Below are 14,792 nucleotides of genomic sequence, written 5' to 3'. Positions count from 1 at the left end.
TTCTGGGGAAATTTTTGGAGAATTTTGATGAAATTTGGAACTTCGGGGATTTTATTGGGATATTTTGGGGTCCTTTTTGAGGATTCCTGATGAATTTTAGGGCCATTTTGAGGGATTTTGGGACCATTTTGGGGCATTCTGATGGATTTTGGGGCTATTTTGGGGAATTTAGTTGCATTCTGGGAAATTTTGAAGAATTTTAGGGATATTTTGGGGTTTTAGGGGTATTTTCAGAATTTTGAGGCCATTTGTGGGAAATTTAGATGAATTTTTATCATGTTGGACTTTTCGGGGTATTTCAGGAATTCTGGGACATTTTTGGGGCCATTTTGGGCAATTTTGGGTCCCTCCCCATCAATTCATTCACAGCCGCCATTGCTGACTCAGCGTTTATTGACCCCACCCAGGGGGGCGTGGCCAACACCGACCACGCCCACAAACAAACCCCGCCTACAGTTACATAAACCCCGCCCATTCCCCCCCCCAACAATCCCCGCCCTCCCCGCGCTGGGGGCGGGGCCTACGCGGTGCCAGAGGGGGCGGGGCTGTGACGTCGCTGGTGCCGCCTTAGCCCCGCCCCCGAGGCGAAGCCCCGCCCACACACAGGACAAGAAAAGGGGCGGGGCCCCGACGCCATCTTGGATCTGGCAGCTGAGTTGCTTCCGGCAGCCATGTTGGATTCGGCGGCCATGTTGGTGGCAGCCATGTTGGCGTCGGCCATTTTGTTTACCAACATGGCGGCCATATTTGTGTTGGCCATTTTGTTTTCCAGAACAGCCGCCATATTGGTGTCGGCCATATTGGTGCTGGCCATATTGTTCCCCCCAACGGCAGCCATATTGGTGCCGACAGCCATCTTGTTTCCTCCAATACCAACCGCATTTCCCCCAATGGCGGCCATACTGGTGGAGGCCATTTTGTTTCCCTCAGCAGCCGCCATATTGGTGCCGGCAGCCATCTTGTTTCCCCCAACGGCAGCCATATTACCACCTGCCATATTGTTTTTTCCAATGACAGCCATATTAGGGTCGGCCATATTGGTGTCAGCCATATTGTTTCCCACAACAGCCACCATCTTGGTGTCAGCCATATTGTTTCCCCCAATGGCCGCCCTATTGGTGCTGGCCATATTGTTTTTCTCAATGGCAGCCATATTGCCCCCCATAACACCCGCCATATTACTGTCGGCCATATTGCTGCCCCCAATGGAAGCCATATTGGTGCCAGCCATATTTTTTTCCCCAACGGTGGCCATATTTGTGCCGGCAGCCATATTGCTTCCCCCAATGGCAGCCATATTTGTGCTGGCAGCCATATTGTTGCTGCCGGCCATATTGCTCCCCCCAACGGCCACCATATTTGTGCCGGCAGCCATATTGCTCCCCCCAACACTCGCCATATTATCATCGGCCATATTGTTCCCCCCAACGGCAGCCATATTGTTGCTGGTGGCCATATTGCTCCCACCAACGGCGGCCATATTTGTGCCAGCAGCCATATTGCTCCCCGCACCACCCACCATATTGTTGTCAGCCATATTGTTTCCCCCAACGGCAGCCATATTGCTCCCCGCACCACCCGCCATATTGGCGTCAGCCATATTGTTTCCCCCAATGCCGGCCATATTGCTCCCCGCACCACCCGCCATACTGGTGTCAGCCATATTGTTTCCCCCAATGGCGGCCATATTTGCACTGGCGGCCATATTGCTCCCCGCACCACCCGCCATATTGTTGTCAGCCATACTGTTTCCCCCAACGGCGGCCATATTTGCGCCGCCGGCCATATTGCTCCCCGCACCACCCGCCATATTGTTGTCAGCCATATTGTTTCCCCCAATGGCGGCCATATTTGTGCCGCCGGCCATATTGCTCCCCGCACCACCCGCCATACTGCCGTCAGCCATATTGCCCCCCTCGGCCCCGCCCCCCTCCTCCCTGCCGTGCGTCCTCTCGTGCTTCCGGAGCCCCGAGACGCCGCCGAATCCCTTCCCGCAGCGCCCGCAGGCGAACGGCCGCTCCCCCGAGTGCGTGCGCCGGTGCTTGCCCAGCGCCGCCCTCTCCCCGAACCCCTTCCCGCAGTCGCCGCAGCGCCAGGGCCGCTCGGCCGAGTGCGTCAGGCGGTGCCGCTTGAGGTCCCAGGAGGCCACGAAGGCCTTGCCGCAGTCGCCGCAGCGCCAGGGCCGCTCGCCGGTGTGCGTGCGCCGGTGCACGGCCAGGTCGGCCGGCTGCCGGAAGGCCTTGCCGCAGTCGCCGCAGCCGTACGGCTTCACGCCCTGGTGCGCGCGCTGGTGCCGCCGGAAGCTCGAGGGGTCGCCGAAGGTGCGGCCGCACTGCGGGCACAGGTACGGGCGCTCACCTGCGGGAGGGGGGGGGGGGTGTGAGGGGGGGTTCCGGGGTCAAAATATCCTCGAATTACCCCTCGGGTTCTTAAAACCATCCCCCAAAAATTCCCATAAAAATATTCCCCAAAATTACTGAAAACATCCCCCAAAAAATTTATAAAGGACATCCCAAAAGTGTTTTTAAAAAATCCCCAAAATAACCCAAAGCATTTCTAAAAATATCCCCCAAAATTTCCTAAAAATATTCCCCAAAATTTCCAAAAATATCCCAAAATCTTTAAAAGATATCGTCAAAATATTAAAAAAAAATTCCCCAAATATCCCAAAATATTCCTAAAATACCCCCAAATTCCCAAGCAATCCCAAAATCACTCCCAAAAGTATCCCCCCAAATATCCCAAAATACCCACCAAATATCCCAAATTGTCCACAAAATTCCAAATACCCCAAATATTCTAAAATAGCCTCCAAATTTCTCTAAGTATGCCAAATAATTCCCCAAAAATATCCCCAAAAAATACCCAACAATTCCCAAAATAACCCAAAAATCCCCCAAAAAATGTCCCAAATATTCCCAGAATTCAACACCTGTGCTCCCAAACATTACTGAAGGCACCTCCCGTGTGACATTCCAAAAAAATCCCCAAAATATCTCAAAAAAAATCCCCAAAAATTCATTTTAAAAAATCACAAAAATTTCCCAAAAATTCCCAAAAAATCCCCAAAATTCACCTGTGGTGCCTCACCTGTGTGGACCCTCTGGTGGCTCTGGTAGGACGAGAGCTGGGTGAAGGCCCCGAAATACCTCAAAAATACTCAAAAAATCCCCAAAAAATTCCCAAAAATTCCCCAAAATTGCCAACTCACCTGTGTGAGCACCCCTAAAAATATCCAAAAGAACCTCAAAAAAAATCAGCAAAAAATCATAAAAAATTCTCAAAAAATCACAAAAAATGCACAAAAAATCATTAAAAAATCACAAAAAATTCTCAAAAAATCCCCAAAAATTCCCCAAAAATTCCCCGAAATTCACCTGTGGGTGCCTCACCTGTGTGGACCCTCTGGTGGCTCTGGTAGGACGAGAGCTGGGTGAAGGCCTTGCCGCAGGTGCGGCACGGGAAGGGCTTGGCGGCGGCGTGGATGCGCTGGTGGCACGAGAGCGACGAGGAGCGGCCGAAGCTCTTCCCGCACTCGGCGCACAGGTACGGGCGCTCACCTGCGGGAGACGGGCACAGGTGTGGCACGGGTGTGGCACAGGTGTGGCACAGGTGTGCCCCAGGTGTGTCTCCATACACCCAGGTGTGTCACAGGTGTGTCACAGGTGTGTCTCTATACAGCCAGGTGTGCCATGTGCACAGGTGTGCCTGCCTCCATAACCCAGGTGTGGCACGGTGTGGCCTTACACAGTCCAGGTGTGCCCCAGGTGTGTCTCCAGGTGTGCCCCAGGTGTGCACAGGTGTGTCTACCCAGGTGTGCCTCCATCTAACACCCAGGTGTGCCCCAGGTGTGTCTCAGGTGTGCCCCAGGTGTGGCACAGGTGTGCCCCACCCAGGTGTGCCCCAGGTGTGCACATCCCAGGTGTGTCTCATCCCGTGTGCCCAGGTGTGTCTCCATACACAGGTTCCAGGTGTGTCCCCCAGGTGTGTCACTGTTTTCCCCCAGGTGTGTCCCCCAGGTGTGTCCTCTACTGCCAGGTGTGTCTCAGGTTTCCTACCACCGGTGTGCCCTCAGGTGTGCCAGGTCCTTCTCTCCGTGGCCCCTTGCAGGTGCCGGGTGTGCCCAGGTGTGTGTAACCTATCCCAGGTGTGTACCTCCAGGTGTACTAACCATCCAGGTGATCACACTCACCCGTGTGTGCCCTCAGGTGGTTGCGCAGGTCCTTGCGCTCGGCGTAGGCCTTGGGCAGGTGCCGCAGGTTGCCAGGTGTGTGTAACCTATCCGGTGTATCAGTGTCCCAGTGTACACCCTCCAGTATCACACTCACTGTATGGGCTCTCAGTGGTTGCGCAGTCTGCGCTCGGCGTAGGCCTTGGGGCAGGTGCCGCAGGTGTGCCCAGGTGTGTGTAACCTATCCCAGGTGTATCCCAGGTGTACCCAGGTGTACCCAGCTGTACCCCAGGTATCACACTCACCTGTATGGGCTCTCAGGTGGTTGCGCAGGTCCTTGCGCTCGGCGTAGGCCTTGGGGCAGGAGCCGCAGGTGTGCCCAGGTGTGTGTAACCTATCCCAGGTGTACCCAGGTGTATCCCAGGTGTATCTAACCTATCCCAGGTGTACCCCAGCTGTACCCCAGGTATCACACTCACCTGTATGGGCCCTCAGGTGGTTGCGCAGGTCCTTGCGCTCGGCGTAGGCCTTAGGACACGTTCCACAGGTGTGCGGCCGCAGCCCCGCGTGGCCCCGCAGGTGCTTGCGGAACACGGCGGGGTCGGCGAAGGCCTTGGGGCACTGCGGGCAGGCCAGCGGCCGCTCCCCGGTGTGCGAGCGCAGGTGCACGGCCAGCCGGGCGGGGGAGGGGAACGCGCGCGGGCAGCTGGGGCACGCGAAGGGCGGGGCCGCGCGGGGGGCGGGGCCGGGGGCCGCCGTGACGTCACCGGGCGCGTCCCGGGTGGGGTTGGAGGGGGCGGTGACGTCACCGGGCGTGTCGGAGGCGCCTCCAGGTGAGCTGTGGGCGGGGTCTGAGGCGGCGGTGACGTCACCAGGTGAGTTGCGGGCGGGGTTTGAGGCGGCGGTGACGTCACCAGGTGAGTTGTGGGCGGGGTTTGAGGCGGCGGTGACGTCACCAGGTGAGTTGCGGGCGGGGTTTGAGGCGGCGGTGACGTCACCAGGTGAGCTGTGGGCGGGGTTTGAGGCGGCGGTGACGTCATCAGCAGGTGCGCTCCAGGCGGAGCCGGCACCTCCAGGTGCATCATGGGAAGGGTTGGAAGGGGCAGTGACGTCATCAGGTGGGGCAGGGGCGTGTCCGGGTGCGCTCAAGGCGGCGATGACGTCATCAGGGGCATCGTGAGAGCAGTCTGAGGAGGCGGTGACGTCACCAGGTGAAGCGATGACGTCACAGGGCGTGGCTGGGCCAGACATGGCGGCGACTCCAGGTGAGCTCAGGAAGGGGGTGGAGTCTCCAGGAGTGGGCGGAGCCTCCAGGGGTGGGCGGAGCCTCCAGGTGATCTTAGAGTGAAGTGGGAGGAGCCTCCACGTATGTTAAATAGGTGGGCGGAGCTTCCAGGAGTGGGCGGAGCCTCAAAGTGACCTCCTGAGGGGGCGGAGCCTCGAGGCGAGTTCAATAAGTGGGCGGAGCCTCCAGGTGATGTCAGGAAGGGGGCGGAGCCTCGCAGTGCATGATGGGAACTGCGGGGGGACAGGAACCGGTGAGGGGGGAGGGGCAAAAACTTCCCAATTTTGGGAGGGAAATTTGGGAATTTTTAGGGGAATTTTTGGGGAATTTTTCGGGAGCTCTTGAGGTGATTTTTTGGGGAATTTTTGGTAATTTTTTTTTTTTTTTTAATGTTTGTGGGGAATTTTTTGGGGGGTTTGGGGTTTTTTTTTGAGGGGTGGGGGAGGGAACAGGGTCCCAAATTTTGGGGGAATTTTGGGAATTCTGGAGGGGTTTTTTTTTAAGGTGAGGGAGAGGGGCGAGAAATTCCCGATTTTGGGAATTTCTTGGGGATTTTTTGGGGAGGAATTTTTAGGAATTTTGGGGGAATTTTTTGGGGGCGTTTGGGTTTTTTTTGAGGGGGTGGGGGAGGGGCCAGGATCCCAAACTTTGCTGGAAATTTGGGGGAATTTTGGGAGTTCTTGAGGGGTTTTTTAGGGGTGGGAAATTCCCTTTTGTCCCGAATTTTTGGGGGAATTTTTGTGGTTTTTTTTTAATTTATTTTTTTCTTGGGTTTTTTACGGCATTTTTTGGGGGGCGTGGGGGAGGGGCCGCGATCCCAAATTTTGGGGGAATTTTTAGGGTGGGGGGATGGGCGGGAAATTCCCTTTTTTTTCCCCGAATTTTTTTGTTAATATTTCGCGGTATTTTTTTGCTTTATTTTTTGGTTTTTCGGGGTTTTTTTTGGGGGGCGGTGGGGGAGGGGCCGAGGAATCCCAAATTTTTTTTTTGGGGTTAAAATTTTCTCAATTCCGGGTTGGGGAGGGGTTGAAATTTCCCATTTTTTTTCCCCGTTTTTTCGCCGTTTTTTCCCTTTTTTCTCTTTCATTTTTTTCCCGTTTTTTCCCCAATTTTCGGGGGGCGTTGGGGGCGGGGCCCGGGGGTGGGGGAGGGGCTCGGGCCCCCCCCGGGTTCGTTTTTGGGGGGTCCGGGGTGGGGGAGGGGTCCCCGATCCTCACCTGGGAGCGGCGGCGGCGCTAGGACCGGGCTGGGGGCGGGGCTTCCGGAGAGGCGGGACTTCCGGGGAGGGACCGGCGCTGATTGGCTGAGCCGGAACCCTAGGGAGCGGCTGATTGGCTGCATTAACGCAGAGCTCAAGGCGGGGCTTCCGGGAAGAGCTCGGTTTTGATTGGCCGAGCCAGGACCAGGGGGAGGCCCTGATTGGCTGCAGAGGGAGAAGATGGAAAAGGGGGCGTGGCCAAGGCGCTTCCGGGTTCGGAGCGCCACAAAAGGGGGTGGGGGGGGGGGGGGGGATTTGGGGGAATTTTTGGATTTTTTGGGGCTTTTTGTTTTGTGTTTTGATTTTTGGGGAAGCTTTGCAGTCTTTTGCGGGGAGTTTTGAGATTTTTTTGGGTTTTTATTCTCGTTTCGGAACGTTTGGGGGTTTTTTGGGGAGATTCGGGGGGTTTTGGGGTTTTTGGTGTGTTTGGGGGATTTGTATTTTTTGGGGTTTTTTGGAGGGGGAAATTTTGGAATCTTTGGAGGATTTTGGGGCGGTTTTGGGCTTTTTTTTGATCTTTGGGGCATTCTGGGTTTTTTTAAGCGAGATTTTGGGGTTTTCTGGGGGGATTTGACTTTTTTGGGGCAGAGTTTGGATGTTCTTAGGGAAATTTGGGTTTTTTTGGGGGGAATTTCGGTTTTCGGCGCATTCTGCATTTTTTTGGGTGAATTTTTTCGTTTTTTTGGGAGGATTTTTAATTTTTGAGGAAGTTTGGGGTTTTCAGGTGGATTTTAGATTTTTTTTAGCCCCTCCCAAGGATTAAATTTGGGCCAGATTTGGGCTTTTTTCGGTGTCTGGGGTAGGAGAACCCCAAAATTCCATTTTTGGCCAAGTCCACCCCAAATTTTTTTTAAGGGGACCCCCCCCAAAAATAAAACCCAAACCCGAGTCGGGGTCTCTGCAGATCCACCACCATTTTATTGCCCAAAACCCCAAAATCCCCCCCAAAAAAGCCCCAAAATCCCCCCAAAAAACCCAAAAAAAAAGCCAAAAAAAAAAAAAAACAAAAAAAAACCATAAAACCCCAAAATCCTCCCCAAAAAACCCCAAATTTATTTTTTAGGGGTTCTCCCCCCCAATTTCGGGGTCTCGGGGGGGTTCGGGCTCAGCCCAAGCCTCGGGGTCGCCCCAATTTTCGGGGGGGATCCCCAAATTTTCGGGGTTTTCTGAGGGCCTGGGGGTCCCCGAATTTTCTGGGTTTCTTGTGGGTCTGGGGGTCCCCAAAATTTCGGGCTCTGGTGACGTCACGGGGTTCCCCAAACCCCCGGGGATCCCCGGATTTTCGGGCTCTGGTGACGTCACGGGGGTCCCCCAAATTTCGGGCTCTGGTGACGTCACGGGGTCCCCAAATCCCGGGATCCCCGATTTTCGGGGTTTGGTGACGTCACGGGGTTCCCCAAATCCCCGGGGGTCCCCGGATTTTCGGGCTCTGGTGACGTCACGGGGTTCCCCCAATTTCCGGCGCTTCCCGACCCGTTCAGGCGCCCCCAGACCCCCCCAAATTCGGGATTTTCGCCCATTTCGGGGTCCCCCCAATTTTCGGGGTCCCCCCCCCCAATTTCGGGGTCCCCCTCGCGCTCCTCCCGCTCCTCGTCCCGGGGGTCCGGGGGGGGCTCGGCGAACAGGACCCCCCCCCTGGCGACCCCCGCGATCCAGCGCTCCTGGGGGGGCACCCACGTGAACGCGGGCGGGCCCCGCCCCTTCCGGGGGGCGGCCACGCCCACCAGGAACCACAGGCCCCGCTCCTCGCAGGCCAGGGGGGACCCCAAAAATTCCTCCTGTAATTGGGGGGTGGGGGCAAAAAAAATCCGGTTATTTTGGGTCATGAAGTGGGAAAAAAATCAACCGAGACGCACCAAAAACTGCTCTGAAATACCCCAAAAATTGCCCTAAAAATGGCCCCAAAATACCCCAAAATAGCCCCAAAAATGGCCCCAAAATAGCCCCAAAAATGGTCCCAATAATGGCCCCAAAACTGCTCTGAAATACACCAAAAATTGCCCTAAAAATGGCCCCAAAATACCCCAAAATCAACCCCCAAAACTGCCCCAAAAATGGTCCCAAAATACCCCAAAATAGCCCCAAAAATGGTCCCAATAATGGCCCCAAAACTGCTCTGAAATACCCCAAAAATTGCCCCAAAAATGGCCCCAAAATACCCCAAAAATGGCCCTGAAATACCCCAAAGTAGTCCCAAAATACCCCAAATTAGCCCCAAAAATGTCCCAATAATGGCCCCAAAACTGCTCTGAAATACCCCAAAAATTGCCCTAAAAATGGCCCCAAAATACCCCAAAATCAACCCCCAAAACTGCCCCAAAAATGGCCCCAAAATACCCCAAAAATACCCCAAAAATGGCCCCAAAACTGCTCTGAAATACCCAAAAATTGCCCTAAAAATGGCCCCAAAATACCCCAAAATCAACCCCCAAAATGGTCCCAATAATGGCCCCAAAACTGTTCCCAAAATTCCCCAAAATCAACCCCAAAATTCCCCCCAAAATGGTCCCAAAATCCCCCAATTTTTCCCTCCAAAATCCCTCAATTTTCCCACAGAATTCCCCCAAATTTCCCTCAGTTTTTCCCCGAATTTCCCCCCAAAATCCTCCATTTCTCCCCCCAATTTTACCCCAAATTTTCCCAAATTTCCCCCAAAATTTTTCCCAAAATCCTCCCAAACAAATCCTCAAAAATTCCCCAAGAATCTCCAAAACCTCCCTCCAAAATCCCCCCAAATTCTCCCAAAAATCCCCGTATTTCTCCCAGTTTTCCCCCCAAATTTTCCCAGGAATTCCCGATTTTCCCAAACTCCCCGTTTTTGGCCCCAAAGCCGCACCTGCTCCGGGCGGGTGCCGTTGGTGCAGAACAGTTCGGGGTTTTGGGGGCAGCGCTCGGGAACCACCTGGGCCGGGCGGAGCCGGGCGGGGTCCCGGGGGTCTGCGGGTGCCAAATTGTGAGCCGCGGTGCCAAATAGTGAGCCAGGTGTGCCCCAGGTGTGCCCAGGTACCCCCAGGTGTGCCAAATAGTGAGCCAAGCGTGCCAAATAGTGAGCCGCGGCGCCAAATAGTGAACCAGGTGTGCCCAGGTGTGCCCAAAAGTGAGCCACGGTGCCAAATAGTGAGCCAGGTGTGCCCCAGGTGTGCCCCAGGTGTGCCAAATAGTGAGCCAAGGGTGCCAAATAGTGAGCCAGGTGTACCCAGGGGTGCCCAGGTACGCCCCAGGTGTGCCAAATTGTGAGCCGAGGGGCCAAATAGTGAGCCAGGTGTGCCCCAGGTGTGCCCAGGTACGCCCCAGGTGTGCCAAATAGTGAGCCAATGGAGCCAAATAGTGAACCAATGGTGCCAAATAGTGAGCCAGGTGTGCCCAGGTGTGCCCAGGTACGCCCCAGGTGTGCCAAATAGTGAGCCAAGGGTGCCAAATAGTGAGCCAGGTGTGCCCAGGTACCCCCCAGGTGTGCCAAATAGTGAGCCAAGGGTGCCAAATAGTGAGCCAGGTGCGCCCCAGGTGTGCCAAATAGTGAGCCAGGTGTGCCCAAAAGTGAGCCAGGAGTGCCAAATAGTGAGCCAGGTGTGCCCAGGTACCCCCCAGGTGTGCCAAATAGTGAGCCAAGGGGGCCAAATAGTGAGCCAGGTGTGCCCCAGGTGTGCCAAATAGTGAGCCAGGTGTGCCCCAGGTACCCCCCAGGGGTGCCAAATAGTGAGCAACGGTGCCAAATAGTGAGCCAGGCGTGCCCAGGTGTGCCAAATAGTGAGCCACAGTGCCAAATAGTGAGCCAGGTGTGCCCAGGTGTGCCAAATAGTGAGCCAATGGAGCCAAAGAGTGAGTCAGGTGTGCCTAGGTACCCCCCAGGTGTGCACAAAAGTGATCCAGGTGTGCCAAATAGTGAGCCAGGTGTGTCCAGGTACCCCCCAGGGGTGCCAAATAGTGACCCAAGGGGGCCAAACAGTGAGCCAGGTGTGCCCAAAAGTGAGCCAGAAGTGCCAAATAGTGATCCAGGGGTGCCCAAGGGTGCCCAGGTGTGCCAGAAAGTGATCCAGGTGTGCCCAGGTGTGCCCCAAAGTGATCCAGGTGCGCCCAGGTGTGCCCATGCCCATTGTGGGCGTGTCCCACGCCAGCCCCGCCCCCTCACCTGGCAGCAGCGCCCAGCAGGTGCCCCGGTAGGCGGTGGGCGTGGCCAGCGGCAGGGTGGGCGTGGCCAGGTGCTCCCGGTAGGGGGCGCAGAGCGGCCGCAGGTGCGGCCCCCAGGTGGGCGGGGGGCGGAGCTCCAGCAGCGCCAGGTCCGGCCCCGCCCCCTCAGGCCCCGCCCCCGCGAACGCCCCGTGCAGGTGGAGGCGGGACCCGCGGGGGGCGGGGCTTGGCGGGGAAGGGGCGGGGCCTAAAAGGGCAGGGCCATAATGGGAGTGGTTAGAATGGGAAGGGGAGGGGGCAGAGGGGGAAGGGGCGGGGCCTCCAAGCTCCGCCCCCCAGAGCTCCGCCTCCCAGGCCTCGGGGTCCTGAGCCCTGCGGGGAAATTTGGGTTAATTACCATTAATTACCAATAATTGATTTAAATCAATACTAATTAATGAAAGGTTCTCACCTGATCAAGCATCCAGAAGTGAACTTTGGGTTAATTCGGGTTATTTTGATGCAATTTTTTTAAATTTTGGGTTTCTATCAGGTTAATTCCCATTAATAGATACTAATAACTACTAATTACCACTAATTAATAATTAATTACTGACTCACCCGAAGATGAATTTTTGGTTAATTTGATGCAATTTTTAAAAAATTTCGGGTTAATATCAGGAAATTCCAATAAATAAGTACTAATAAATATTAGTAACTATTAATTAACGCTAATTAGTGACTAATTAACTAACGACTCACCCACTCAAGCATCCAGAGATTGAATTTTGGGTTAATTTGGGTTATTTTGGTGCAATTTTTTAAAATTTCGGGTTAATATCAGGTTAATCACCATAAATAAAATACTAATAAATGCTAATTACCACTAATTAATGACTAATTAACTAATAACTCACCCGAGGAAGCGTCTGGAGATGAATTTTGGGTTAATTTGGGTTATTTTGATGCACTTTTTTTGATATTTTGTGTTAATATCAGGCTGATTCCCATAAATAAGTACTAATAAATACTAATAACTATTAATTAACGCTAATTAGTGACTAATTAACTAACGACTCACCCACTCAAGCATCCAGAGATTGAATTTTGGGTTAATTTGGGTTATTTTGATGCACTTTTTTTGATATTTTGTGTTAATATCAGGCTGATTCCCATAAATAAGTACTAATAAATACTAATAACTATTAATTAACGCTAATTAGTGACTAATTAACTAACGACTCACCCCCTGAAGCATCCAGAGATTGAATTTTGGGTTAATTTGGGTTATTTTGGTGCAATTTTTTTGGAATTTCGGGTTGATACCAGATCAATCCCCGTTAATAACTGCCAATAACCATTAATAACTGTTAATTAGCGCTAATTAGCGACTCACCCGAGGAAGCAGGAGGCGGCCGTCAGCACCCAGGCCCCGCCCAGCAGGGCCCCCCCGCAGCGCCGCCCCTCCCCCCGCAGGGTCACGCCCCAGGGCCAGCGCGGGGGAGGGGGGAGGGGCAGGGCGGGGCCGCCCATCGAGCCACACCCTAAAGGGGGAGGGGCCACACGTCAGGGGGCGGGGTCAGTGGGGCGGGGTCAGTGGGGCGGGGTCAATGTGGGGAAGAAAGGGTTAGATTTGGGGGCGTGGTCAATTGTGGGAAGGGCGTGGTCAGAATGAGGGGGCGGGGTCAGAAATTTCGGGGATTTTGGGGGGAATTTTTAAGGGATTTTAATGGGATTTTTGGGGGGATTTTTAGGGGATTTTGGGGGGATTTTAGGGGATTTTTGGGGAATTTTTGGGGATTTTTTGGGAATTTTTAAGGGATTTTTGGGGGAATTTTTAAGGGATTTTAATGGGATTTTTTGGTGATTTTTTTTGATTTTTTAGGGGATTTTTGGGGAATTTTTAAGGGATTTTTTTGCACGATATTTGGGAAATTTTAGGAGGGGTTTGGGGCAGGATTTTGGGGCGGTTTTGAGGGATTTTTGTGGAAATTTCGGGATTTTTTGGGGGCCATCTTTGGGATTTTTGGCGGGATTTTGGGGGGATTTTTTTGGGGTTTTTTTTTGGGATTTTTTGGGTTTTTTGGTGCGGGGCTTGGGGCAGGATTTTGGGGCAGTTTTGAGGGGTTTTATGGGATTTTAACGGGATTTTTGGGGGGATTTTTGTGGATTTTTGGGGGGATTTTTTGGGGGATTTTTGGGGAATTTTTCAAGGGATTTTCATGGGACTTTTGGGGGGATTTTAAGGGATTTTTGGGGGGGATTTTTGGGGATTTTGGGGAGGGGTTTGGGCCATTTTTACGGGATTTTTACGGGATTTTTTTGGGGGATTTCGGTTTTTTGGGGAGGGGTCTCACCGTAGCAGAGCCCGATCTCGGCCCGGGGGTCCGGGGGGGGTCCCGGGGGGGTTTTGGGGCAGGATTTTGGGGCGGTTTTATGCGATTTTTACGGGGTTTTTTGGGGGATTTGGGTATTTTGGGGAGGGGTCTCACCGTAGCAGAGCCCGATCTCGGCCCGGGGGTCCCGGGGGGGATTTTGGGGAGGGGTTTGGGCCATTTTTATGCTATTTTCACGGGGTTTTTGGGGGGATTTGGGTATTTGGGGGAGGGGTCTCACCGTAGCAGAGCCCGATCTCGGCCCGGGGGTCCGGGGGGGGTTTGGGGCAGGATTTTGGGGCGGTTTTATGCGATTTTTATGCGATTTTTACGGGGTTTTTTGGGGATTTCGGTATTTTGGGGAGGGGTCTCACCGTAGCAGAGCCCGATCTCGGCCCGGGGGTCCGGGGGGGGTCCCGGGGGGGCGCTCAGGAAGGCGCCGGGGGGGAGGCGGCGCCGCAGCCACCGCGCATGCGCGCCCGCCAGCGCCGTGGCCAGGGCGGGGCCGTTGGGGCGGGCGCAGCCCAGGGCGAAGCTCAGGACCCCGAACTGCACCCAGCGACCCCCCGGGAAGCCCCCGCACGTCACCGCGCCCCCCGAGTCCGCCTGGGGGGGAAAAGGGGGAAAAACGCAAAAAACCGCGTGAAAATAGCGCAAAAAACAAGGAAAATAGCCCCAAAAAACCGCGTGAGAATAGCACAAAAAACAAGGAAAATAGCCCCAAAAAAAGGCAGAGAAATGTCCCAAAATAGCCCCAAAAATGTCCCAAACCCAGCGCCCCCCGAGTCCGCCTGGGGGAAAAAGGGGGGAAAAAAAGGGGGAAAACGCAAAAAACCGCGTGAAAATAGCGCAAAAAACAAGGAAAATAGCCCCAAAAAACCCCGTGAGAATAGCAAAGAAAACAGCGGTGAAATGTCCCAAAAAACCCCAAAAATGTCCCAAACCCAGCGCCCCCCGAGTCCGCCTGGGGGGGGAAAAGGGGAAAAAAACGGGGAAAAACGCAAAAAACCGCGTGAAAATAGCACAAAAAACAAGGAAAATAGCCCCAAAAAACCACGTGGAAATAGCGCTAAAAACAAGGAAAATAGCCCCAAAAAAAGGCAGAGAAATGTCCCAAAATAGCCCCAAAAAACCAAAAGAAAATGTCCCCAAATAATCCTGAAAAATGTCCCAAAAATCCCGAAAAAACAAGGAAAACAGCCCCAAAAAAAGGCAGAGAAATGTCCCAAAAGAGCCCCCAAAAATGTCCCAAAAAATCCCCAAAAAACCCCAAAAATCCCAAGAAAATGTCCCCAAATAATCCTGAAAAATGTCCCAAAAAACCCCGAAAAAATAACGCCAAAAAGCCCAGAGAAATGTCCCAAAAATCCCGGAAAAATATCTCCAAAAAACTACAAAAAAATCCCAATAAAACGTCCCAAAAAAAACCCCAAAAAATATCTTCCAAAAACCTCTGAAAAAATCCCAAAAAGAAACCCGAAAATCCTGAGAAAATATCCCCAAAAAAGTCCCGAAAGAACCTGGAAAGTGCCCCAAAAAAAACCCCAAAAAATCCCGAGAAAATGTCCCAAAAATACCCCCAAAAATCCCCCAAAA

At 53.5% G+C, this 14,792-nt stretch overlaps 2 protein-coding genes across 2 annotated transcripts in view; both read right to left on the bottom strand.

Annotated features, from left to right (window-relative positions):
* Positions 1-520: 520 nt before the first annotated feature.
* LOC135460555 (zinc finger protein ZXDC-like) lies at positions 521-6,932 on the bottom strand. The gene is made up of 4 exons (XM_064737444.1): positions 6,674-6,932; positions 4,651-5,689; positions 3,393-3,560; positions 521-2,358 (listed from the first exon to the last, which is right to left on the bottom strand). The coding sequence occupies exons 2-4, from the start codon at positions 5,420-5,422 to the stop codon at positions 521-523; spliced, it is 2,778 nt and encodes a 925-aa protein (XP_064593514.1). The 5' UTR covers positions 5,423-5,689; positions 6,674-6,932.
* A 1,116-nt stretch (positions 6,933-8,048) lies between these two features.
* Positions 8,049-14,792, bottom strand: part of LOC135460554 (integrin alpha-X-like) — a 39,439-nt gene continuing 32,695 nt past the window's right edge. The window contains exons 32-38 of the mRNA XM_064737442.1: positions 14,141-14,160; positions 13,968-13,987; positions 13,571-13,812; positions 12,218-12,365; positions 10,844-11,214; positions 9,551-9,651; positions 8,049-8,492 (exon numbers count right to left, since the gene is read on the bottom strand). Coding sequence (XP_064593512.1) covers positions 8,049-8,492; positions 9,551-9,651; positions 10,844-11,214; positions 12,218-12,365; positions 13,571-13,812; positions 13,968-13,987; positions 14,141-14,160 — 1,346 coding nt within the window. The remainder of the gene's footprint in view (positions 8,493-9,550; positions 9,652-10,843; positions 11,215-12,217; positions 12,366-13,570; positions 13,813-13,967; positions 13,988-14,140; positions 14,161-14,792) is intronic.

This window comes from Zonotrichia leucophrys, unplaced genomic scaffold (genome assembly GCF_028769735.1).
Source record: "Zonotrichia leucophrys gambelii isolate GWCS_2022_RI unplaced genomic scaffold, RI_Zleu_2.0 Scaffold_58_302659, whole genome shotgun sequence".
Classification (NCBI taxonomy): domain Eukaryota; kingdom Metazoa; phylum Chordata; class Aves; order Passeriformes; family Passerellidae; genus Zonotrichia; species Zonotrichia leucophrys.
This window is presented reverse-complemented; position numbering and strand designations above follow the sequence as displayed.